Consider the following 27,183-nt stretch of genomic DNA (forward strand, 5'->3'; position numbering starts at 1 on the left):
CGTGGAATAAAGTCTTTTTCAGCGCGCGGTACCGCGAAGCGAGGCACTCTCAGGCCGCTAGCGACGTGGAGTACACACGACTATCGACTCTATGGCACTCACAATAAGCTCTCCGTCAGTTGGTGAGCGGTGGACCGCTGCAAAAGCTCGTAGGTAAAGACTCAGGGAGAGCACTACGGGACTATCGACTCTGCAGCACTCACAATAAGGTCTCCTTCAGCTGGTGGGCAGTGGGCCGCTGGGACGGCTCGTAGGCCCAGCAGCGCGACATGACGGAGTAGAGCGGCAAGGGGAACGCGGGGGAAGCGAGACGCTAGTAAGCCGGTATCGACGTGGAGTACACAGGACTAGCGACTCTATGACACTCACAATAAGGTCTCCTTCAGCTGGTGGGCGGTGGACCGCTGCAAGAGCTCGTAGGTAAAGACACAGGGGGAGCACTATGGGACTATCGACTCTATGGCACTCACAATAAGGTCTCCTTCAGCTAATGCGCGGGATTAGCTACACTCAAACAAGGTCTCCTTCAGCTGGAGCGCAGTAAAGCGTTACGAAAGAGGTGGCGGAATGCAAGGGACTATCGACTCTATGGCACTCACAATAAAGTCTCCTTCAGCTGGTGGGCAGTGGGCCGCTGGGACGGCTCGTAGGCCCAGCAGCGGGACATGACGGAATAAAGACGAGGGCGGCAGCGCGGGGGGAGCGAAACGCTCGTACGACTGAAAGCGACTTAGAGTAGGTACTTGGGATTAGCGACTCAATGCCACTTGGAATAAGGTCTTAATCAGCGCGCGGTGGGGCGATGCGAGGCGCTCGCAGGCCGGTAGCGACGTGTGGAGTACACACGACTAGCGACTCTATGACACTCACAATAAAGTCTCTTTGAGCTGGTGGCTCTCCGAGCGACTTGACTATCAACTGTACGGTCCTCGTCATAACTGGTTAGGGACTAGCGACTCTGATTTTTTTTTTTTTTTTTTTGGGGCACTCACAATAAAGTCTCCTTCAGCTGGTGGGCAGTGGGCCGCTGGGACGGCTCGTAGGCCCAGCAGCGCGACATGACGGAATAAAGACGAGGGGGGCAGCGCGGGGGGAGGGCGAGGCGCTCTTAATTTTACAGTTAGCGACTCAATGCCACTTGCAATAAGGTCTCTTTCAGCGCGTCGTGTACCGCTACGAGCGGCACAGCACATCTGGAGCGCAGTGGAGCGTTGCAAAAGTTGTGGCGGAATGCACGGGACTATCGACTCTATGGCACTCACAATAAGGTCTCCTTCAGCTGGTGGGCAGTGGGCCGCAGGGACGGCTCGTAGGCCCAGAAACGCGACATGACGGAGTAAAGGCGCGGCGGGCAGCGCGGGGGGAGCGAAACGCTCGTACGACTGAAAGCGACTTAGAGTAGGTACTTGGGATTAGCGACTCAATGCTACGTGGAATAAAGTCTTTTTCAGCGCGCGGTACGGCGATGCGAGGCGCTCTCAGGCCGCTAGCGACGTGGAGTACACACGAATATCGACTCTATGGCACTCACAATAAAGTCTCCTTGAGCTGGTGGCTCTCCGAGCGACTTGACCGACTTGACTATCAACTGTACGGTCCTCGTCATAACTGGTTAGGGACTAGCGACTCTGGGGCACTCACAATAAGGTCTCCTTTAGCTGGTGGGCAGTGGGCCGCTGGGACGGCTCGTAGGCCCAGCAGCGCGACATGACGGAATAAAGACGCGGCGGGCAGCGCGGGGGGAGGGCGAGGCGCTCCCCGTTCTCGAGCTTGCCGATGACGTCATTGTTCTTCACCCCGCTGAAGGGCTTCACGCCAAGCATCAGGATTTCCCACATGCAGACGCCTGGAACAAAAAATAGGTTTAATAGTCTTAATAATAGCATAGATTACTATACAGGGTGTTAGGTAAATGGGTATATGAGCCGACACTAGCCTATGTTAACATGGTCATATAAATGGTATGGTGAAGTCAGAAAATTGATATCTTCATTTTAATTATTTTAATTTTCATACAAATCGGATTTTATAAAATTTATTTTGTATGAAAATAAAAAAAATAAAATGATGATTTTCAAATTTCTGACTTCACCATACCATTTATATGCCCATGTTAACATGGGCTAGTGTCGGCTCATATACCCATTTACCTAACACCCTGTATAATTTACTGAAAATAGACCAAAGTCCATAATAAACTATAGTCCCATTTATAATAAGCATGAAATGATAAAATTCGGTTCACAAAATATGTAGATTCAAAGCTGTAGCTGTAACTGGTCTAAGTATGTATTTGAGTTCAACGAATCAAAGCCTTGATTTTAAGCTCGACGTTTAAGCATTTGGTCTATTTTGAGATTATCTATCGGGGAGGACGCTATGTATAAATTATCAGCCATCAAGAGGCTCTTTTGTCTTCGGAGTTCCTCAAGGGAGTATACCGGGCCCTACATTATTTCTGACTTCTCATAAAATGTCTCATAGGTAACTTACAACTACCTCACTCCTCCTATAAATAAAAACATAGCCTATAAGCTAGCTCTCATTAAATGATTGCTCTGACACTTTCGCATTGGCCAAAATTTTTTGCTGACACCAAGGAATAATTCATTAGAAATTTTAAGGTTATTGTTATCAACATTTAAACTCTTACCAAACATCCAAACGTCAGAGGCGGAAGTAAATCTCCTAAAGTTGATGGACTCGGGTGCCATCCACTTGATGGGCAGCTTGCCGCGCGACGCCTTGTAGTACGACTTGTCCTCTACCATCTTGGATAGCCCGAAGTCTGCCAACTGGACAAGAAAAAAAGCGAGCAAATAAGACTTACAAACATTGTTAGGACTCAATTTACAAGCTTTTGACTGACTTCAAAGTAATTAAAATGTAATTTAAAATACAATTATGTACTTTAACATTCAAATGTTAATTTCAATTTCAACATCTTAGGTATGTGGTAACTTGAAATTGGGTAGTTGACTGACACCACCAAAAAGCAATAATTCCAAAACAACTTCTTTTTAAAACACTTCACCTAGTGTGAATATTGGATGTAAAATTAGATATCAATATCGTAGCATAGCCTAGTGTCAGTAGCGTAGACAATAAAAAGTCAGTAAATTAAATATTCTGGAACTTTGACAACACTTAAAAAAGTACGTCAATTGACTACAGTGTCCATTTCCCTCTGAGATTGTTGATAACCACTTGAATTGAAACACTATCTTTTCTGCCTCTAATGTAAGGGACCATGCCAAAAATAGTCCCCACCCAAAACCAGATTACTAAGGTTAACTCCGATGATATTTTGCTAAACGACCAGCGAACCTTGACACAAGTGGGCGTGGACACCAGCACGTTTCTGGCCGCGATGTCCCTGTGCACGAACTTCTTGCTCTCCAGATAGCTCAGCGCCGTCGACAGCTGGTAGATGTACAGCACTAGTACACGTCTCCAGCCTGGGAGATACGTCATCAGTACACATTGTACCAACCTTGACACAAGTGGGCGTGGACACCAGCACGTTTCTGGCCGCGATGTCTCTGTGCACGAACTTCTTGCTCTCCAGATAGCTCAGCGCCGTCGACAGCTGGTAGATGTACAGCACTAGCGTACACGTCTCCAGCCTGGGGGAAATATCCTCGGTGAACATGATAGAGCAACTAAAGATAGCGTTTTACTTAGTAGGTTCCTCCGGTGACCGACGCAGGAGGAGTGACGTGACGTACTATAGCTGTTACGGCATATTATAGATGACCTACACTAAACTGTCCCACCACTCATTGATAGGGCACCACCATCGATCAACTATAAAATATGTATAGTTTCCAATATGGCAAAAATCGGAACCAGCGATCCGGTCCTTGACATTGACAGGGGGCATCACCGTTATTACCGGATCACTGGTTCCGTTTTTAGCCACGTTGGAAATAACCGATATGTTGCAAATGACATTTCGGTTATTTCCAACGTGGCTAAAATCGGAAGGCGCTGCCATCAACGCCGGTTACTATTTCCGATCTTTGCCATTTGACGTTTCAAAATCGTTCAACCTTTACCTGGTTTAAACACATCGGGATAATATTCGGGCGACAGCGGAGTTGAGTTTCGGGACTATGCAAAAAAGCAACGAAGTATTCGCGAATATTTACTAGACACCCGAAGAGTCCATGTGTGTGACTCAGGCAGGGGTCAGAAAAACAATGATAAATGAATATGAAACACAAAAACCTTATCTAACCCACTTGCGATATTCACTGAATAATTCGGCAATACCAAGGCTGGAAATGGGAAACGCCCTACGTTCATATCATTGTGGAAATCCTCAGGAGAAACTTTGTCCAGCAGTTGTTACTAAATTAGGAAGTACAATTTATTAGTGTTACCTGTGCGCGTTTTGCTGCAAATAAGCGCGCATCTCGCCCAGGGTTGCCAGCTCCATCACGATCCAGATGGGCGGCGCGCTGCACACACCCACCAGCCCGATGATGTGTGGGTGGGAGAACTGCTGCATTATGTCTGGGAATAAACGAATACCCTCGTAAAATCAATGGACCAATTGTAGGCTGATGAATAAAGAAATTTGGGTTTTTAAAAACCTTGGTAAAAATGTTCATATACAATACCAATTCATATATCAAAAAGTTCATTTGAAAAAGTTATATTTTGTTAGCAGTGTGTTTTTGGCAGAGTACCTACAAATAGGATCATCCTCACTCTTCCTGTAGATGTCGGAAAAGGCGAATTACAGGCTGAAAAAATCTTATATACTTTTGTTTTGTGTGGTTTACAAGCCACCAGTGAATATTTTACTGTCATATAATCATCATGTAATCAGCGCAGACGTAGACATATTTTTGTGTCCAGTTGCTTACACTTGACACCATACAATGATACAACGACTCGGTTTCCTGTGATGGTGCCGTGTTGCTAAAAAAAGAGTCTACATTTTTGCAGACCATGAGACAAATATGTAAGTGTTAGGCCTCAAGCCGTGGGGAGTGTAGGCCAAATCCTCCGTTTGCCTCTAGTTTAGAGAGACACCAATTATTATTATAAATACTTACAGGCCTCTTCTAGGAACTTCTCAGCCGTGTCCAGATCTGCGTCCATTTTGCACGTCTTCACAGCCACGGGCAGGATGTATTCGCCTGCGTTACATTTGCCTGAAAAATATAAATCAGTGGAACATTAAAACAACAATCGAAAGTGGCTCATAGCTGGCTTCGTGACATATGTTGTCCTTTCACAAAATATAAAGCGAATATTGAGATATAATGCACTACGTACAGTAATATTACTTCAATGAAAGCGAACAACGGCTACGAATATAGGTCCAAATAGTTAAATTAACTGCCTAAGGTTTTCGCTAAAACCAAAGGCCTATATACTATATCTACTAAAAACTCAACTAAAAGTGTAGAAAACAAGTAATTGAGTAAAATGACGTCTCGGAGAACTTAGCAAACATAGCGAAGGCCGACGGTGATGATGATATTGTTGCATAAGCGTGTCGAGCTGACTTCGCAGGGACGGGTGGTTATCGGCGATAATTGACAGTGACAATAAGTACAGTTGGACAACACTGAAGATGCCATAAATGACATTTACAGGGGGACGCTACTTTCAATACTGGGTTATTAGTTCAGATTTCTTAAGCTTCAACCACACCAACGCGTGCAGATCGATATCGCCGGCGCGATCATATGCCAATGACAGGTCGCGCGACCCATGACAATCCGCGCGACCTGTCATTGGCCTATGATCGCGCGGTGTGGTTGAAGCTTTAGAGAATAATTTAACTTTACCTTGTTGTTTTAGTGTAGCCAGTTGCCGTCTCAGCGATGGGTGGTTAGCAGAAGCCACCTTACACGTGCCTTTGTGTACGTCTCCAAACTGGCCCTCGCCGATGATGCCGGTTAGTTCGATCTGGTTGCGGACCAGCTCGTAGTCTCGAACTGAGAAAGAAGTGGAATATATTGAGAAAATAAATAACCAAAGTCTCTATTGCCTTACTAACTGGCAAGTTTTGCTTACTTTGACAATAGATGACCTATGTGTAGATCAAGAAAAGAAAAATCTTATACCTGTAAGACAAAAAAGTTAGCAAAAAGTCTTGCCATCAAACATTATGGTAAAGCCACGTTTTGACAACTACTATGTAGTAATTTTAAGGTGTATGTATCGACCTATCGACAGTGCGAGACTGCTCGAATGGCATCCCTTCCTAAGCACTAAAGATTTTTTTATATTGTAGAAGTCATGTACGTACGAATATGTTTCGTAAAACCATGAAACTTAGTGTAGGATCCTACTCGAAGGGAAGACGATCTTAAGAAGTTATCAAGCATTAGTTTTAGATAAAACTAGTAGATAAAATAAACAGGCGATCATGTTCTTTGGTGCTCCTTAGAGGAGTCTTGAATCCAGCAGTAGACTATGATATAAGAATTTTTATGGGATTTCACATAAAAATTAAGTAAAAGAACTCACCAGCAGGCGTGGAGTAGTCTGCATCGTCATCAACGATTTCCGCGTAGTCTTCCGAGAGAAGCGTCGCCGTGTTCGCCTCCCATGAGCTCGTCTTGCCTTCAGACGAACTGCTGCTCATTTCCGCTGCAGAATTTAAAATGTAGGTGTTAAAATAGTTTTTAGTTCAACCGGATTTAAGACTTCAGGTATCAGCGAATCGAGACTCAATAGAAAGCAATTGTTACCGCGGTCTCATGCGACCTTAGGGTCAAATTGTTCAAAGTAAGTTTAAATTATAGTTGTTGCAATTCACGAAGGCGAGTGAGCTTTACATGTGTGGTGGAGCTTTAAATGTGTGCATGTACACGCACACACACAAGTAAAGCTCACTCGCCTTCGTGAGTTGCACGATCTACGAGTATACTGTGTTTTACTTTGAGCACTTTTACTTAATACGCTTTTAAATGTTCGTTTCACGTTAGGCTAATGTAGGCGCTTAGCTTTATGTAGGTACTGCTATAGGCGTTAAAATATGGAGCATTTACGTGCACTATTTAAAAATATAAGCTTTCTAAGCAGGTAGTCCTCAAAAGGACAGAGGCTAGACATAGGCATAGATTAGACAAAATGTTCTTTGGATACTGGAATTTTCTACCTACAAATATTCCGAATTCATAACTTACTTTTGCATTGACAGTTGAACGATTTCCATACAGTAGCTTGAAATTAAAAATGAGCATATTTGAAGTAACGGACATAAAATACAAGATGACAAAACTAATATATTTTTTTTATACTTTTACTTACTAGTTCTGTTCCATAAAGACGTCTGCGAGTCTGTGACTAGTCTACAGTATCCGTCTACTAAATCCGCCAAGCTTTCTGCAGCCTGAAAAATACGGAATACTGAACTTTAATCCTCTTAGTTTTAAGACCAATATCGATAGGCCATTTTATCTGCGACCTAGCATATCCAACTGTGTTAGGGCTGATTTTTAATCGTCAGATATCTTTTAACTGAAGAATAAACTTGTCATTTTGACATATTTCCCATACTGAAACTGTCAATGTGCCAAACTTATTCTTCAGTTAAAAGTTATCCGACGATTGAAAAATCGGCCCATAATCGAATGCAATGTGCAAGAAAAAAAAATGTAGTAAACAGTGACTTGAAATTAGTATAGAATGTTCAAATGTAACCTCTGGTTAACCACAAAGAAAAAACAAAAGACATAATTTATCACCAGTGACAGCTCGCGGCTGTCAGTAGTTTTGCCGCGTTTTTCCAGTCAGTATGTTTTCAGTAAGTAATTAGGTTATTAGATATTTAATTAATTATCATTATAAATATCAAATAGTTACCTCAACACTGCTGCACGTTATTGTCAAAGTCTCCGTCGCCCCTTTCACCCTTAACTGTAACGCTGCCTTGCCACAAGAAGATCCGCTCTGAAAAAGTCATTTAATTCGTCATTAAACACGCAATCGAGTTTTTTTTTCTAACTTGGATTATAAATAAAACCTAGTAAAATTATGCACACGTACATAAATCAGCGTTACCAAGCCAACATCAGTCGGTCAAATGTTTATTTGTTACAAGCAACGTTGTTATCACGAGTCGATTATTATGCGCTTATGTAGAGGTATAATCATCATCATTATCATCAAGCCACAGGATGTCCACTGCTGAACATAGGCCTCCCCCAATGATTTCCATATCGCGCGGTTGGTAGCGGCCTACATCCAGCGCCTTCCTGCTTTACCTTTATGAGGTCGTCGGTCCACCTTGTGGTTGGACGACGGTGGATAAGCATAATAATAGGACCTAATATACACTTGTTTTATTATGTATACCTGCGTCTGTGTTTGCTGCGACTGCTGCGTGCAAGCCGACTTGAGTGTCTGCACTGCGACTATATCGCTGAATGATGCTATCTTGGTATACGTTGGAGGCTCACCCGCTTTGTGCGACACGTACGATATGTCTGGAAATAATACGTCACTTTCAAACACTAATGTAAAATTAGAAACTGCGACCAACACTGGGCAAGTAAGATCCTGTCACTCACTAGTAGTGGCTAGGACAGTGGCGCTATCTGGTATGCACTGAGGCGTAGGAGAACTCTTTCATATTTGCTAGATTTCGTATTCCAGGTTTTGTGTTTATTACCAGTTTGGCGCCATTATCTATCAGTCCCCTGGCCGACGGTTTCTCAATTGTAGCTTCAGCTCAGTCCCAGTTCAATCCCTATGCCTTATATTAGTAATGAAAGATAGACCCGATGGCCAATTCGACTGGTATCGCCCAGCCAGTCCTCAGTGCTCTTGTGAAAGTCTCCCGGTCGTAACCATACTTCATGAGCATCGTCATTTATTACCTCATGTTACCAGTGAAAGTTGAACAGTCTTCACCTGCTAGCTAGACGATTCTGTTCCTTACTGATATCAGGCCCGACGGCCAGCTCGACAGGTATCGTCCAGCCAGTCCCCAGAGCGCCAGTGAAAGTCCTGTTCGTAGCCGTAGTGCGTCTTCACTTGCTAGACGATTCTGTTCCTTACCGACATCAGTCAGGCCTGTAGCCAGGTGAACAGGTATCGCCCAGCACGTGAAAGTCTCCTGTTACCAGTGAAAGTTGAACAGTCTTCACCTGCTAGACGATTCTGTTCCTTACCGATATCAGGCCCTATAGCCAGTTCAACAGGTATCGCCAAGCCAGTCCCGAGGGCGCCGGAAAGTTCTCCCGGTCGTAGCCTCAGTTCTAGTTTATTGTCACTAGACTACATTGTGCCTCACGTTACTAGTGAAAGTTAAACATTCTGTACTTAGAAACTCCTTACCGATATCAGGCCCGATGGCCAGTTCGACAGGTATCGCCCAGCCAGTCCCCAGGGCGCCCGTGAAAGTCTCCCGGTCGTAGCCGTAATGCGTGTGCATCGTCTCCAAATACTTGAGCATGCATTCGTTGTCGCTCATGTTTGCAACCTGGGAGTAGAAAAGTGTATTAATTAAATTGCTGTTTTTATAATGAATATTTCGTGAACTGATGATTTCTAATATGATTGTCTGACGCCTTAAAGTGTAGGCGCACACTGGGTGACATGCGACAGCGACTTGACGCCTATTCTTGTCAATTTTGTATTAGCTTGTCGTCGTTACTCCGCGACTCTGACGCTAAGTGTGCGAAACTTTGAAGAAAATATATGAAATTGTCAGCCGCAGCCTGTCGCTGTCGCGTATCGCCTACGTAAAAAACTAAAAAGGTCTTAGAATTTGCCTGCAGCTTCGCCCTCGTGAGTTTTGAGTCTGTCACAACAAAACTATCGCATGCGTGCCTAACAACAGAAAAAAGTTGTTTCAGCCAAATGACGTCCACAGCAGGACAAAGCCCTCTTCCAAGGATTTCCACAACGACCGCCCTGCGCTTCCAGAAAAAACGTTTCTCATGTAAAATATGTAAAAATAGCAATAAATGAAAGATTTCAAAAGTATTCACCTTTTTAAACTGCTGCTGTATCGCTTTCTTCAGCACTTTGGGCTTGATGGCGTCGAGCACGGACTTAGGCAGGAACTTGTGTAGTCCAAACTCCTTCTCGAGGTACTCCACGTTGAACTTCTTGTCCAACGAGATCTGCATGTCTTTGCAGAAGTACCTGAGAATAAAAGTTTTAAATAACTTGTGGTGACATCTACGACGCGCCGCTACACACTAGTGGCAGTCTTCACCTAACAGATGGCGCTGACACGACTTTACTATGGCATATACTACCGCGCCTACAATCCTGCATCGTGGTATCGTGGTAGATACCCCCCTAGCCTAGCATAAATAGAAAAACCGAGATGGTAATAATACCTTGGTCCCTGAGCACAACGCCCGTTCGGAAGGAAGCACTAACACTTTAGCTCCCTTATTGTGGTCGATTCATCAAATCCCACAAACTCGTTCATAATCCATTTTTTGACTATGGAATTCTTTAGATAAGTTTTAAATTAGTTACACAATAAGTCCGGACTGCCATTGCTTAATACTTTGTAAGCGTTTTAAGCATACTCGCAGGTCGGGCAACGAAAGTTTGCCTCAATTCTTATTGCGCGAGCAATAGTTCCATGTTTTAGAGAAATGGCCTCGACACATCCTATGAGTAAGTCTACCTTATGTGGGATATTATTACGGAATATTCTTGGATGAATAATTAAACCATAAATATTACGTGTGTTGATTATACGATCAATTAAGCTATTATAAGTGTTTATAGTCCAATTAAACCCTCTTTAATTCAATGAACACGTAAATTATTGTTTGTTTTACATATTTATGATATTAAATCATCTATTACTTTCAAAGTAAAGTAATAATATTACATTAGACATTTCAAAATATGTACTTATAGTTTTTTATACTTACTTAATCTCTAAACAACATATTTGTATCGCCAAATCCTGGTCTACCATAGGATGGTTGGCGTTGAGGTAGTCATGTCGAACCTGAAAATTGAAGAAAAATATTTCAAGCTTTCAGAATAACATGAAAGTATAGAGAAATACCTATCAACAATAGGTAGTTTAATATTGATAACAGATCAGTCAAGATTACAGATCCTGGATACGATATTGATTTCTGAATCAGCTAATTTTTTGCATGATTGAATATTGAGCACTGAGTATTGAGTTTTTGTATTAAAAATACCAGGCCGGCCTCGCACAGCAGCGACTTCCTCACCAGCCAATTAATAAGCATATTGAGTACTGAGTATTGAGTTTTAATACCTGGTCGTAGTAATAGTGAAACGTGACACGGTCTGCGTCGCACAGCGCTCGCAGGTTGGCCGGCACGTAGCGCACGTGCATTGAGTACTGAATATTGAGTATATACTGAGTATTGAGTATTTGTAATACCTGGTCGTAGTAGTAGTGGAACGTGACGCGGTCTGCGTCGCACAGCGCTCGCAGGTTGGCCGGCAAGTAGCGCACGCGCAGTTCTAGGCGCCACTCGCTCGCCGGCCATTTTGTGAGCAGCTCCGACACCGGCGTGTCTTGGTGGATCCATCTTATCTGGAATAAACAAGTTTGGAAGTTAGGCAGCCATTTTGTCAACAGCTGACACCGGCGTGTCTTGGTGGATCTGGGAATAGGAGGAAGTTAGGGAGGGTGATGTTAGATTTGTAAGTTCTGACAGGTCAAGGCTAGTTTTGCAAGAGAAAACTTTTTGCTTTGGACAATTTGGTTTTAGTCCAAAGATGAGAAGAAATGGAGGGAAGCCATCATTCAGTCGACTGTATTGAACAAAAGACTACAGAAACAAAAGCATAAAGCGTTTTCTCATTTCTATTCTACGGCTACGAGTATTGCAATCAACAGCTCTAGCTGGTGACAGTGAGTCGACACATAACGATGTCTACAACTTTCCAGACAAGAGTGAATAAGATGCTTAAATCTTTAAGCAGTGAACTTATAAACTCACTTTTCCCGTGGTAAGTCTCCTGGCCCTCAGCGCGTAGCAAGACGTGTAGACCCGGTCGCCCGAAGCCAGCCGCGCTGCCAGCAGCCTGAGCACCGACCTGACGTCCTCATCAGCCGACGCCCGGACCACGTTGAACCCGCCATTGGGCAGGTGCACCTTCAGGGTGGACTGGTCGCCTGCTGGTGTTCCTGGAAAAAACAGGGCAATTCAGGGCATATTTAATATTTTTTATGCATAACAAGGCAGGTTTTGACCGCAATCAAACCTGGTGTTAAGTGAAATGCAGTCTAGGATGTTACATAATCTGCCCTGTAAGTAACTATATTCAATGGCGCCTTAAAAAGGCCCGAATTATAGTGCTAGTTTTATGTAAGTTACGGAATTGAAAAAAAGAAAAGGGCAGTGATTGTCTTAATTATCTTACAAAATTCGAGCTTTTCTCATGATAAATTGGCCATCACTACTGGTTGCGTTTTTATTGGCGGCCAAGCTGTAGATCTTGGAGTTGCACCGAAGTTGCAGCGGCGGGAAGAAAAGGTGGGACGAGACCTCATACAGTGGGAATAAGGAAAGAAGGGAAATGAAATGTGCTTCAGGGTATATCAGTCATTATTATCAATCATATCGATAAAATTAATGAATATCAAGCAGGCCTCTCAACCCGCCTGCCTGGCTGACATAGAGAATGTAAGCCAAACCTTCCATTTGCCTCTTGTAACAAATGACCAGATTATGACGATGATGATACTGTAGAGTCATAGTCATGTCGTTAAACTAAAGGAACAACAACAGATGCCTACTTCCATTAGTCTACTTCTCTTATTATTCAGTATCTTATTAATTCTTCTGAAAAATCATCATCAAATACATAAATAAGGTTTCCAATAACCAAAATAATATCTTCATTACACAGCTCCCTATTAACAGCGTTAATTAACCTCCATACAAAGGCATCGAGCTCGTTACGTACGTATTGATTGGCGTGACGTCACCACCGCACCAGACGGTTGGTACACAGACGTGACAAAATAGGTTGTTTATTTAAGCTTAATTCCAGCAACAGAGCATCAGCTAAAGGCCCTGTATGTAGATAAAGCAGGGGCTACATTGCAATAAATATTAAAAGATCGTATGTGCTGACGACTGTACAATATTCAAATTCATTAACATTGCAAGATGGATTTACACGTCCCTGTATTACCTACTTTAAAACTACCATTGCTTCGGGACAATAAATGAGCCAGTGCCAGAGAAGAAGCAGCGCATGAAACTCAAGTCACTAGGTAGGTATACTTAAAAATGTAATATTTAGGTAGTTTTAATTTACGTATTGTCTTCTATCATTAACTGTATGAAATTGTCCAAAGATATTTAGACTTATAGTAACACCAGCCGATATTATTTTTTGGTGGGGCAAGCATAGGTATTTGGTAAAAGTGCCCTGAAAAGGGCTTACCTATTAATAAAGATTTGAATCTTACATTTAATGCATGCATTCATTAACATGATTATGGTTAAGTATAAAAAATCCTAAATCCTGCAATTACCTATTATGTGATATAGTACTATGTGATGATATCAGAATAAATAAAATGACCTAATAACTATTAATTTTAAAAAACTTAATAGAGATAAGAGAATATTAATTCCTCTCGCAAAAGCTTTTCAAATCACGTGCATCTCATTTTTATTCAAACGTCGGAAAAATACATTTTACAAATTAGAAACCACAATCCCGGTATGGTTCTCCATTTCTCGCAAAGCCACATAAAATGTAAAACGTATTTTTCAATCGATGGAATCTTCCCACATTTTTAGGGTTCCGTACTTAGGGGTGACTGGCAAAAGAAAGCTATTAATGTTCCTCCTTGATGTTATTCTGTCAGTAGGCTGTATTTCTTGGATCACAATACTTAATTATTATGTTAGTAGGCAGTTGAAATTGCCACGGATTGTATTACTATTAGTGTAGGCGCAGACCATCAACTTTTAAGTTGGCCGATAGTTGGGTCGGGCTGTTATCAGTATGAAAGTGCGCACATTACACCGATTGATTTATTCATACATTTGTATGAATTTTGTATTTTAATTTTAAAGTCGGGCCCAACTATCAGCCGAATAAAGTCGGTGGTCTGCGCCTAGGCTTACTCTGTAACAAAACGGGGAATACAAGAAACATGTTCTTTTGCTGCTTTTTGGTCGAGGTACCAAAGTTTTCAAACAGATCCAAAGTACACAGTGTTTAATCTTGTACGATGAACGGAACCCTCGTGTGCCAATGCGACTCGCACTTGGCCGGGTTTTTGCCTCCGTAACATAATGCTTGGTTCATTAAAATGAAACAAATGAGCAATCCTGTCAGGGACGGATTTAAAAGTCTAAGGGCCTTCGCATAGCACAGAGTTTAATATTTTATTTCAATTTAAAAACTATCAGCACATCAGTTTTATCGAGAATTGAACCAGTCTGAAAAAGTTCTGGAAACAATTCAGCCTTTGTGTAAGTAAACCATGCCTATGCTCTTAGTTTCCATTGATCAGTTCAGATATCACGTCATGTTTTGTGTAAAGAATTCCACTTACTGCAAACAAACTTTCCAAATAGGTAGTTTTCGAGTAGATACAAAAATATTATTTAGACAATATATCTACACCCTTTAAGTATACATAGTGCACTACAAAATACAAAAAAATTATACTGTGCAACTACCTAACAAACTAATGCCTCAAACATTATGTAGATTTTCATATTGTTGGATACTGAGAACATACTTTCAATCATGGAGGGGCCATTGTCTGGGCTGGTTTCCCCTAAATCCGGGCTCGAGCCGAAGACAGGGGATTATTATTCGCGTTTTATTATGCCGGAGCTTGTAAACAAACACTTGTTAACTTAGCTACATAAATAGACTCGTGATTGGAGCTTTGGGGGTTCGTGACCTTAGTGGGTGGAGGAAGATGAGTTTCTTGGTATAATATTTTTTCGGGTCTTCTATCGCTACACCATATTGATCAAAATTCAATAGTGTCATAAGTAGGAGTGATTTCTTTATCATCGTCGTCATCGTCTGCACTCATCAGTCTGCAAGCTATGGATGCGTCTTTTCACATAGAGTTTACGTACTGTAAGCGATACTGGTTTATTACTGGTAGGAGCCGAGATTCTTTTGGCGCGAGCCGCCTAGTGATGTGGATTGTGGTTACAGGACGTGGACTGTAGAGTAAGACATCCTCAGCGTATGGCGAGTTCCTTGGGCGAGCCGCCTAGCGATACGAGTTGCATAATAGGCATGGACTGTTACCATAAGCAGCACTGGCACTTCAGACTCAGACTGACTGTTGATAAATGATTTGCTGAGGAGTTCTTACCTTGAGCTGTCAGTGCAGCGTTAGCAGCTTATCGCTAAAGGCCAGAAGGGAAAGTAGTCGACGTAAGCTGTTGATGAATAAAATAACTAAATGGATCGTCTTTTTAAAGATCTTCTTACCATGTGCGGCGCTGGCAGCGGCCGGGTGTCTCTTGGGTGAGCCGCCCGGCGGTACGGTCTGCATAATGATCCTGAACTGATGATGATTGACTGAGGGCAGGTAGCTTGTCAGACATAGGCTATTGATGGAGGAATTAACCTGAAGAGTTCTTACCATGTGCGGCGCTGGCAGCGGCCGGGTGTCTTTTGGGCGAGCCGCCTGGCGGTACGGTCTGCATAATGATCCTGGACTGATGATAAGTGACTGAGGGCAGGTAGCTTGTCAGACATAGGCTGTTGATGGATGAATTGACCTGAAGAGTTCTTACCATGTGCGGCGCTGGCAGCGGCCGGGTGTCTTTTGGGCGAGCCGCCCGGCGGTACGGTCTGCATAATGATCCTGGACTGATGGCTGAGGTGACTGAGGGCAGGTAGCTTGTCAGACATAGGCTGTTGATGGATGAATTAACCTGAGTTCTTACCATGTGTGGCGCTGGCAGCGGCCGGGTGTCTCTTGGGCGAGCCGCCCAGCGGTACGGTCTACATAATGATCCTGAACTGATGATGAGTGACTGAGGGCAGGTAGCTGGTCAGACATAGGCTGTTGATGGATGAATTAACCTGAGTTCTTACTAGGGTTTGTACCCGGGTAATCCCGGAACCGAAAGAACCGGGAAAACCCGGGTTTTTTCGACAGCTTAAGAACCGGGTTTTAAAAATTCAAAACCCGGTTCTTTCGGTACTTTCGGGTTTTGCATATGTATCTAAAAATCTGTTATAGGTATTAGGCATGAGTCGTAACAAGAACATTGCGAACGTATAGAGAACCTAAAGATATCAGATTAGCTACTAATAAAGATTACCTACTTATTGGTTTTGTATTTTGTTTTTTTTATGAAATATGTAAATATTTGAAGCATTTTTCTTACAATTTTTTTAAATCACTGGCATATTTTTGTTTGCGCTTACGCTGCGACAGGTTATACAGAAGATTGACGAGTATAACTTGCCACTATGCTTGGCGTTCGTAGACTATGAGAAGGTCTTCGATTCGTTCGGGTCTTGGGCAGTGCTTACAGTCTCTTCAGCGGTGCCGTATTGACTATCGATATATCGAGGTGCTGAAGTGCTTGTACAAAAACGCCACCATGTCGGTCCGAGTACAGGAGCAGAGCACGAGGACGATTCCTCTGCAGTGAGGCGTTAGGCAGGGAGATGTTATATCTCCTGAACTGTTCACCACTGCATTGGAAGACGCTTTCAAACTCCTTGAATGGAAAGGATTCGGCATAAACATTAATGGCGAGTACATCACTCACCTTCGGTTTGCCCACGATACTGATTGTGGTCATGGCAGAATCGTTGTAAGATCTTGGCACAATGCTCAAAGACCTTAATCGAGTTTCCTATCAGGTAGGCCTGAGGATGAATATGGACAAAACAAAGCTTATGTCCAATGTCCATGTTGCGCCCTACCCAGTTTCGGTTGGGAGCTCAATCCTCGAGATTGTTGACGATCCAGCTAGGTAGGTCCAATTTCGAAAAGGGAGTCAATCGTCGAATCCAACTCGGCTAGGCAGCGTTCGGGAAACTACGCAACATCTTTTCATCCAAAATACCTCAGTGCCTGAGGACGAAAGTCTACAACCAATGTGTGTTACCAGTGATGACTTATGGCTCGGAAACGTGGCCTCTCACTATAGGCCTTATACAGAAGCTCAAAGTTGCACAGCGTGCTATGGAGAGGGCTATGCTCGTGTTTCTTTATGAGATCGAATCAGAAATGAGGAGATCCGTAAATGAACTAAAGAAGCGACTTTAGTTCATTTACGGATCTCCTCATTTCTATGTCAGCGGATTCAGCGGACATAGCCCGACGCGGACGCAGAACTGACGGCCGATGGGGCAGGAAGGTCCTGGAATGGAGGCCGCGTACCGGAAAACGCAGCGTGGAACGTCCACCCACAAGGTGGACCGACAACATCATAAAGGTAGCAGGGAAGCGCTGGACGCAGGCCGCTACCAATCGATCAACATGGAAAGCATTGAGGGAGGTTTATGTTCAGCAGTGGACGTCCTATCCTATGGTTTAAAATTAAATGATGATGATATTTTTGTGTGAGAGTTGGCAACACTCCTTCTCCTTTATTTGCTTTGCATCTGACAGTCAATGTATAAATAGTCAAATATATCGATAAGTTGGATGAAAAAGACTGATTGTGGTGTAATACCTCAATTGAAAACTAATTATTTTACTTTTTTTTTATTTTTAAGAGTAGAATTTAGTAAAAATAGAAAAATATTGTAAATCATGTTTGTTGATTATTCCTAGTCTATTCAAAGAAGTGTTATTTCAATAAAAAAAACATAATCAAAATATTGTTTTTTTGGAACCGAAAGAACCGAAAAAACCGGGGCTCCCGGTTCTTATGACCACCAGACCCGAAAAACCCGGTTCCTCAAACCAGAACCGATTCTACATTCCCTAGTTCTTACCATGTGCGGCGCTGGCAGCGGCCGGGTGTCTCTTGGGCGAGCCGCCCAGCGGTATGGTCTGCATAATGATCCTGAACTGATGTTGAGTGACTGAGGGCAGGTAGCTTGTCAGACATAGGCTGTTGATGGATGAATTAACCTGAGTTCTTACCATGTGTGGCGCTGGCAGCGGCCGGGTGTCTCTTGGGCGAGCCGCCCAGCGGTATGGTCTGCATAATGATCCTGAACTGATGTTGAGTGACTGAGGGCAGGTAGCTTGTCAGACATAGGCTGTTGATGGATGAATTAACCTGAGTTCTTACCATGTGTGGCGCTGGCAGCGGCCGGGTGTCTCTTGGGCGAGCCGCCCAGCGGTACGGTCTACATAATGATCCTGAACTGATGATGAGTGACTGAGGGCAGATAACACGTCAGAATAGGCTGTTGATAAATTGAGCCATGAGCAGCGCTGGCAGATGGGCGAGTGAGACAAGGTGTCTCTTGGGCGAGCCACCCGGTAATGCGGGCTGCATAGTGGACTAGGAGTAGGACCCTCGCCAAAACTGGTAGGTGCCCGATGCAGGTGTATACTCGCGTCAGACGTCCAAAGCGGGCACGCGACACCCGAGCAAGTTTTAGCGGAGGCCCTAAGACCTAGCGGCGTTGCATGACAGTAGGCTCTTAATAGCTGAAGAGTTCTTACCATGTGCGGCGCTGGCAGCGGCCGGGTGTCTCTTGGGCGAGCCGCCCGGCGGCGCGGGCTGCATGGCGCGCGCTAGCGGCCCCTCCCCGCACCGCCCGCCGCCCTCCGGCTCATGGCTGCAACAAGGAGAAGAGTATGTAAGGCATGAGGTAAAGGAGACCTGTTAAGGTGATGCCTTGCGAATATTGGGCGTTTTAAAGAAGAGCAGAATTAGTTTTAATCGTACTTTTCTTAGTACTTATGTTCTTATTTTGAAATATGTCATAGTTGACTAATAAATCTAGTGTCTGGTCGAAGCCGAAACATGAATGGAAACAATTTTCTCGATAGAAAAAAAATCCAAAGATGACCCTTCTATTACTCGGTTTTTCGTTTTATAAGCAGATAGGCTAATATTTCAATACCAAATTTTGTATATTGGTAAGGTAATAAATAACATATTCTAAGTACTGGTCGAGTTATTTTCTTTAAATAGTGTTTGGTTTTTCAATAAATACATGATTTCCGATTTTTGTCGCTTACGTTATTTTATTCCGCGCCGCGCGCGCTATTGCTGTCCCTTTCCTCGCACTGAGAAATCATATTTCTATCCCTCTGTGTGCGAGGCATTCAGTCGGCCGAAAACTTTTACGAGGTAGCGCCTTAAGGACCTAAGACTGCGTTGCATCATCTTCCTTTATCAATAACAAACGATAAAAGTCTGTCAAACTCCATACAAAAACACCGGTCATAGTTACAATTACCGTTAAAGTTAAGATAGTGCAACTGCGGCTAAAACTTGCACGGTTAGAGAGATGCCACACGGGCGTTAACCACAACACCAGTGTGACATCTCTCTTAGAAGCGGGTGTCCGCTCCGGACGTCCAACGCGCATTTTCAGAGAAAAGATCGTATAAAACTTAAAAAATATGCTACAGCTTACACCAAAAACTTAAAAGGCTAAAGTGTTCTGGCGAGATGCGTTGCGCATAATTTAATCATATTGTATAACAGATGTCATAGTCAGTTGAAAGAAAGAAAGAGCACTATTCTCGAACTAACGTACCTACTACTTTACGTGCTCTTTGTAAAAGAAAATAGCATAATTTCACAACATCACCTGCGGTTCAAAATTATTGGGTCCGTTTATTCTGAATCGTACAAAAAGTTGTGGGAGTAGTTAAGGCTCAACCACATGTGTTTACAAGTTACAACCTGCAAGACCAGTTTGTGAGTCAGCCGCTTTCATTCAGTTCTGCCCAGATGCCACACGTTACATATAAGGCCTTCCTACACACGCTTGCAAGGAAACTGATCCTTTTTACATAGAACTGAGTGCGTTTGACCTCATTTTCAACTGGCAATATGATGATTTTTGCGCGTTTAAAAAAGAAGTATGTCCTATGTAATGTTCACTGAGTACCACTTTTACTCGGTGCGGGGCGAACTCTAGTTTGACATTCTTAAGTTGGATAGTCTCTATTTATTCACTTACGAGAAAAAGAGAGGATTCTTCATATTTAGAGATGAGCAAAGTCTCTATATCATTAACGGACCAGCCGTGCTAGGATGCGCGCCGTGATAAAATCTTATCGTTGATTTTAGACGACAAACGTATGGGCTTGTCGCGTAAAATCGATAAAACGACTAAACGCATCGCGGCGCGCATCCTAGGCCTACAGATCCGCACGCGTGCCGAATTCGGCATCGCAGGAAAAAGGCACTCAGGTATTGCTTTACAAAACTGCTCCATATTTGTCGGTGTGTGCAATCAGCATTCAACAATGTTGCAACGGCACATCAATCAATCAGTAATTGTTAAAGTTAAATACACAGTTTTGGTCAGTTGTCGATCGCGTGTCAGAACCGCAGTTTTGTGTGTGAAATATGGATTTTATTGTGTTTGTTTTTGTTGCAGTTTTTAGTGGCTGTAAGTATCAGTGAAAATTTAAATTTTTATTTATTTATTACAAGCTGCTTGTAGGCTTACAGACATTCCAAAGCACCAACAACTTATACAATATGAACATGAATAATACAACGATAGCTTAGTTGATCGACAAAAATATTCCTAATTTATTTAAACATTCCTTCTCGTTCATAAGATAATAAATAACTTTTTGCTCTTGGCGATAAGATTACCAAATATTTTACACTAGCGGCCGCCCGCGACTTCGTACGCGTGGATCCCGTTTTACCCCCTTAGGGGTTGAATTTTGCAAAATCCCGTCCTACCTACGAATCCCCAGTCCCCATGCAAAACTTAAGACTCCCAGCACTTGTAGTATTTGAGATTTTGTGATGAGTGAGTGAGTCAATCAGTCAGTGACCTTTCGCTTTTATAAAAATAGAAGATAGATTTAAATTAGTCATTTTATAGTGCAATGAAATATCTATTTATCTATCCACAGTCTCTGTAAGCCATGAGATCCCCTGTGACGTACGTGCGAGGACAGAATACGGATGGGTGTGCGGGCTGACGCGCCTGAGCGAGGCTGGCAGTGTCTACGCCAGCTTCCGAGGAGTTCCATATGCGAAGCAGCCAGTTGGAGAGCTGCGATTCAAGGTATTGTAAAATGTGCAAATGTGAGAAAGAAAGTGATAATTAGAAGGTGTCAGAATAGAAAAACATGCAGGAACTATCAAAATGTATTTGGTGGTAAAGATCTAATCAAAGATCGCAATGACATAGCTATTGTGAAGTCTTTAATACAGAAACCTTAGGTAGATACTATCATAAGAGTTGCCTACCATGAGTGCCACAACCTATTTTATTTATTACAAATGGGAGAATTTGCTAGTCAGCATCCGAGGGTTCCCTGAGCTTGGTGTCTCCACCCCCGATGCACAGCAATGTCAAGCCTGATAGCTCTGACAATGCTTTGATGTGTTTACCTTGTTCTAGAAAAGGTCTAGCACTGATTTCAACATAACGAGCAACATTTTGTCATTGAAACTTCAAAATTTTTACAGGAACTTCAACCACCGGAGCCCTGGGATCACGACCACGACGCCCGGGAAGAAGGACCAGTCTGTCCACAAGTCGACCAAGTATACGGCTTCCTCACTGAGCCGCATTACGGCATGAGCGAAGCTTGCATCCACGTTAACGTGCATGTACCTATCTTTGCTTTACCCCATGATAAGTCCAAAGAAAGACAAGGTAAAGAAGAAATTTCCAAAGACTACGTACATCGTGATTATGGAGAATATGAAATTGATATACGCAACCCCAAAGATGACGACAAAGATGATGTTGACAAAAAAGATGATCATGATATGGAAGTAAAACGCAAGGGTTCTTCTGATGATGAGATGATTAAAGATGATAATGATGAGGAAGTGAAACACAAAGGTCTCCCTGTTCTTGTATTTATCCACGGAGGTGGATTCTACTGTGGATCAGGAGACGCGGATTTGAATGGACCAGAATATTTGGTCAGCAAGGACGTTATAGTCATCACTTTCAATTACAGGTATTTTTTATTTGCCAACGTTATACAAATATTATGTAACCTTGTAAAGTTTCACTATTTGTAGAGTCGAGTATTTAGTGCACTGTTTTCACTTCACTTTTTATTCGAACCAATTTAGTTGTAAAGTGATTAACGTAATATGTTATTATGTGTCATTGTTCCGTTTGAATGCATTGTAGCAAATGTTAATCGTATATGAGTATGTATTTTATTGTAATGAATTAATATTATGGATAGCCGAGTTGTTTCATTGCGCATCACAATTTTGGTTTTTAATACGTTTGTGACATCAAAAATATCTGTTCGATTTCCAGGATTGGTGTCTTCGGCTTCCTATCCCTGAATTCCAGCAGTATTCCCGGGAACCAAGGTCTCCGCGACCAGGTCACCCTCCTTCGTTGGGTATCCCGGAACGTCCGGAACTTTGGAGGAGATCCCGATGACGTCACTCTCATGGGACAGAGCGCGGGCGCAGCTAGTGCACATATCTTGTCTCTGTCCTCAGCAGCAAAAGGATTATTCAAAAGGTAAATGTAGGTTATTGAAAAATAACTGTAAATGATGTACTTATATGAATGTAGAGGACGCGGTAGAGCTGATGGGAAAGTTATACCTATATCATTTTATATTATAGGGTTGCAGTTCTTAGTGGAACAGCCTATCAAGCCTTTTACGCAGCTTCTCCAGTATACGCCAGTACCATCACAGCGCAGTTCTTAAGTCTTCTTGGTATCACTACAATAGACCCTGAAGAGATTCACCACAAACTAACGCAAATCCCTCTCAAGCGGATCATAGATGCCTTCCAACTCTTGCAGCAGCAGTACGGCATTGTTAATTTCACACCTGTCATAGAATCCAGGTTCCCTGGAATTACTACTGTTCTAGATACCGAACCTGAGACTGATTGCTGAAGGAAAGGGTAGTCAATATCCATTTATCATAGGCCATACTGATGCCGAAGCACAAGCTTTTAGACTGAAAATTGGGTACGATAGATATCTAGCGCGAGCGAGTGCAAATCCACGAACGATTCTACCGCCACAGATAACGTTTTCCTCGCCACCAAACGTGTCGTTAGCTCTTGGGAAAAGACTCGTACATTACTGTCTCGGCCATGAAGAGTTGCTAGATGATTTGGTAACTTGTATTGGCAATACGTTTTTCATTTACCAAGCGTTTCGACTGGCAAGGCAAAGAGCGATCTCAGAGGCACCAACCTTTTTATATCAGTTCGCGTATCACAGCGACTACAGTGTGGTAAGGGAAGGGCTGAATTTAAACTCTGATGGTGCGATGCATGTTGAGGATCTGACCTTTATATTGAAAGCCAACTCCTTGGAGAAACCGGGTAGGGCTTTCCCTCCGAAGACCAGGGATGATATGATGAAGGACTGGATGTCTTCGTTTATAATTAATTTCATGAAGTGCGAGTAAGTATACTTTTTACAGATTTCTCTGATAGAAGACGACCTTTCAGTATATTTTTACAGGCGAGAGCTATCCGCTATTTGGAAAGTTGTATACTTGAGTTAGATTTTAAAATGACCTGTTAGAAAATTGGTAGAAAGCTTTTACTGTTAGTCGAAGCAACATCAGAGCATACATTATCAAAATTATGTAATAAAGAATATAATTTAATTCAATTTCAGTGACCCAATGTGTGGCAAGTATGACTGGCCTCCAGTGAAGAAAGACAATTTGTACTACCAAGACATACGGTATCCGTACGAATACAAAGTTTTGACGCCAACTCATGCGCAGCAAGATATGATAGATTTCTACGACAAACTTTACGAAGACAGGTGGGCATGTTATTTTACATATTGAGAAATTCTCACTTAAATATAATCTACCTAAGTATTGGCGCAATGATAAATTCATTTATTAATGTAGTTTAAATAATTTATTTGTATTTTTCAGTACCATCGTGTCAGCAAATACCACACTTACAAAATGAAGAAAGTCCTAAAGTGAAGAAGATCAAGGTTAATATGTATATCATTTAATCACACTTCTGTTAAAGAACTTATAAAATAATGTTGTTACAAAAGAACGAAGTATGACATATGAATAAATATACTAATATTACAAATTTGAAGAGTTTTTTCAGGGACTACGTACTTACTGGTCCGATTAGATCTTTTTTTTTGTGTTGGATAGCCCATTTATCGAGGAAGGCTTTAGGCTTAGGCTTTATATAACAACATCACCCTACAGCCAATAGGGGTAGAGCAGTAAAGAAAAATGTTGCAAAAACGGGAAATATTATTCAATCTATTTTCACGCGTAAATAGCTAAATGCATATCATAGCATAGCATACATTCAACAACCTTAGCACAAAAATCGTCCTCCACTTTTTTCCGTCTCTACCTACCATCTATTTTTAAAATGCATTCGGCAGATTTACTGTCCAATTTCCGAACTGAAACCCTAACCTATCTCAATCCACCGAAGACATCGTTCGGAAATTTTAATTATTCGGACACCGGTGCCGAATGTCCGGGAATGACCGTGAGGGGTGGGGAGAGGGGGTTAGGGCTGCTAGCCGGGCTGGGCATATAGCAGGGTTGTATTAAAGCCCTATGGAATTAAAAATATCGATGGATTTCATTCAGTGCGGAGCGAAAGGTATTGTAACCAAAATTATTTTTTATGACTCATTTTTGTTAGTCTCATTCAATTCAAACTTGTGTAGAGGTTAAGTTGGCTAACTTTGAATGGACCAGAAAGATATTAACCATTTCAAAATGCATGAAAAAATCAAATTGCTGACGCAGATTCTAATCAAGCATTTTAAATAAGTAGTAGTACCTAAGTAACCTTTGCAACTCATTTTTAATCAGTAGGTATTAGTATCTAAGAAAGACTAGGTAAATAAGTCTTGTCTAGTTTAAAAAAAAAGAAATACAACACGACTATTGTAGAGCAAACACTAATCAGCAATCAGCAGCATAAAGCTCTGCTGTAAATAAATCCACTGCACACCCTGTATTCCCTCAACGAGTAGATAATAGCCAGTGTTATCTCACCAGCCCTACCCACCCCCACCCCCTCACGCATCGATTGGGAGAAAGGGGGGTTTGGGAGGGCATGCAAATGCACAAAGCGCGGCGCGGCCACTGCCTGCATACGGAATATCTGATACGGCCGGTATATCATCTGTGCTACACATAGTCTGTGGTGAGGTAGGCTGGGTGGACGTTTGTCTATGGTCAGGGCACCTGAAAATTGATGTCTTGGTCTACGTGTTGCAATATGAGCTAAATTGATCAAATAATGGGTAGGTACGTAACAAAAACTAAGATTAGGACGCAAAAATTTTATTATAAGGATTGGAATTGTTGGAAAGAGGTTGCTTTCTATGTTCTGTGGTTGGAACAGCAATAAATTAACGAGCATCCACACTGCAAATTAGTAGTACCTACCTATTCGTTTGGAAAAATAACTGTTTCAATGCAAAATTGCTACTAGTTGGCGCTGGAAAAAAATAAAAAAATACAAAATAAGCATTTCATTCTTTCTTTCAAAAAGGTAGCAGAGGTTTTACAACACCGTTCATCTGGAGTGAAGAGCTTTAGCATTTGACGAAACAAAAGGAGTTTATTGAGTAAAATTTTCAGGTGTATGTGGGTTATCTGAAAGTATAAGATACAGTGACAAGACAAGAGTAGATCGGATAGGGCTGCTAGAGTCCAAAATAAATTACATTTGGATTTTAATAATACAGAATACACTTTTTCGCTCGTATTTATGGACGTTGATATCAAAACAACTGAAGACTAACACATTTTTAAGTAAAGTGGCATCTTATGTAGTTCTAATTTGGTGCGATATTTCAACAAAAATATATAGCCTATAATCCCCTGTTGTACCATACCACTTCCAATATTCAGAGACAAATCATTGAGTCCCGTTCCAATCAAGCCTGCCTATACGGCGCAGACCGGCTTTGCGGTGCCCGGGCACGTTGATAAGCCGGTTATCCGGACAAAGCGGGCACACCACAAACCGGGGTTGGTAAATTAATAACTGCTAAGCCCCGGAGTTTAACAGTGTGGTTCTTTTGTCTAAAGACAGTAACTGTATCCATTTTAAGAATTTTTCAGATAAGTTAGATTTTCCTTTATAATTATTTTTCCTGCCTACATTGGATTTAACGATTTGTAAATAAGTACTCAAATGTTTATATTGAAGCACGCAAATGAAATTTTTGTTGCGTTTAAGATTAAATATTTTATTTGTTTTCGTTTCACGCAGAAAATTTAAATAGGTATCGGTACCATAGAGGATTTCGTGGAACGAACACGTATTAAAAGTAAATAAGTGTAATTTTACTCTACCTTCAAATTTTAATATACTTACATTACCCGCTAAGCCGGCCACTAAATTATATTATAATTTTAATAATAATAATACGATTTTGGTTATCTGTCCTTTAATAATTGTGTCAGTCGTGTATTAATTTCGTTTCTTTCTTCAATTCCACGCTGCCCAAGGCGAGCTACTAAAATAATAAACTTGTTACATATTGATTTCATCATATACAAATAAAAGGCCGAAATGCTGCGTGGGTGGGACTGTACTCAAAGCCCGAATCAACATAATATTTTTGTTATGTCAAAATATTAGTGAGGCGCATAAAATGTATCAGCTTTTCGAGCTTAAAGTTAATTCGCGTTAAAAAAATAGAATAGTGAAACAGCAGTGTGATGTGCCTATTTATTTATTTACATCATCATCATTTCAGCCATTAGGACGTCCACTGCTGAACATAGGTGTGCTGCTGAACATAGGTGTGACATAGGTCTCCCACAATGATTTCCACAATGGCCGGTTAGTGGCGGCCTGCATCCAGCACCTTCCTGCTACCTTTATGAGGTCGTCAGTCCACCTTGCGGGTAGTCTATATTTATTTACACTGTGGTAAAAATCAAACCATTAATATTAATGAACAATTTTCTGAACTTACTTCAACTGGTTAATGTGAGCACAGCTGGTCTTTTTGCGTTGCTTATTAACTTAGAAAATAACTCACTAGTCTAACAAAATATTCGCGGGAAATATCAATATTTTATCAAAGTTGTTTTACGATCGAAAAACCAATTCAGATTTTAGCAGAACATAAATCACACTCTTTTAATCTTTAGCT

At 42.0% G+C, this 27,183-nt stretch overlaps 1 protein-coding gene and 1 pseudogene across 1 annotated transcript in view; one reads left to right on the plus strand and one right to left on the minus strand.

The window, feature by feature from the left end:
• The window catches only part of LOC135082908 (focal adhesion kinase 1), an 82,817-nt gene that overhangs the window by 21,163 nt on the left and 34,471 nt on the right, over positions 1-27,183 (minus strand). Inside the window, exons 3-18 of the mRNA XM_063977676.1 lie at positions 18,575-18,690; positions 11,931-12,118; positions 11,366-11,521; positions 10,875-10,954; positions 9,966-10,122; positions 9,310-9,454; positions 8,326-8,456; positions 7,834-7,920; positions 7,279-7,360; positions 6,493-6,615; positions 5,808-5,957; positions 5,067-5,165; positions 4,386-4,518; positions 3,494-3,626; positions 2,654-2,795; positions 1,642-1,846 (exon numbers count right to left, since the gene is read on the minus strand). Of these exons, the coding sequence (XP_063833746.1) occupies positions 1,642-1,846; positions 2,654-2,795; positions 3,494-3,626; positions 4,386-4,518; positions 5,067-5,165; positions 5,808-5,957; positions 6,493-6,615; positions 7,279-7,360; positions 7,834-7,920; positions 8,326-8,456; positions 9,310-9,454; positions 9,966-10,122; positions 10,875-10,954; positions 11,366-11,521; positions 11,931-12,118; positions 18,575-18,690 (2,127 nt within the window). The remainder of the gene's footprint in view (positions 1-1,641; positions 1,847-2,653; positions 2,796-3,493; positions 3,627-4,385; positions 4,519-5,066; positions 5,166-5,807; positions 5,958-6,492; positions 6,616-7,278; positions 7,361-7,833; positions 7,921-8,325; positions 8,457-9,309; positions 9,455-9,965; positions 10,123-10,874; positions 10,955-11,365; positions 11,522-11,930; positions 12,119-18,574; positions 18,691-27,183) is intronic.
• Positions 20,171-23,467, plus strand: LOC135082992 (juvenile hormone esterase-like; annotated as a pseudogene).

Source organism: Ostrinia nubilalis, chromosome 22 (assembly GCF_963855985.1).
Source record: "Ostrinia nubilalis chromosome 22, ilOstNubi1.1, whole genome shotgun sequence".
Taxonomy (NCBI): Eukaryota; Metazoa; Arthropoda; class Insecta; order Lepidoptera; family Crambidae; genus Ostrinia; species Ostrinia nubilalis.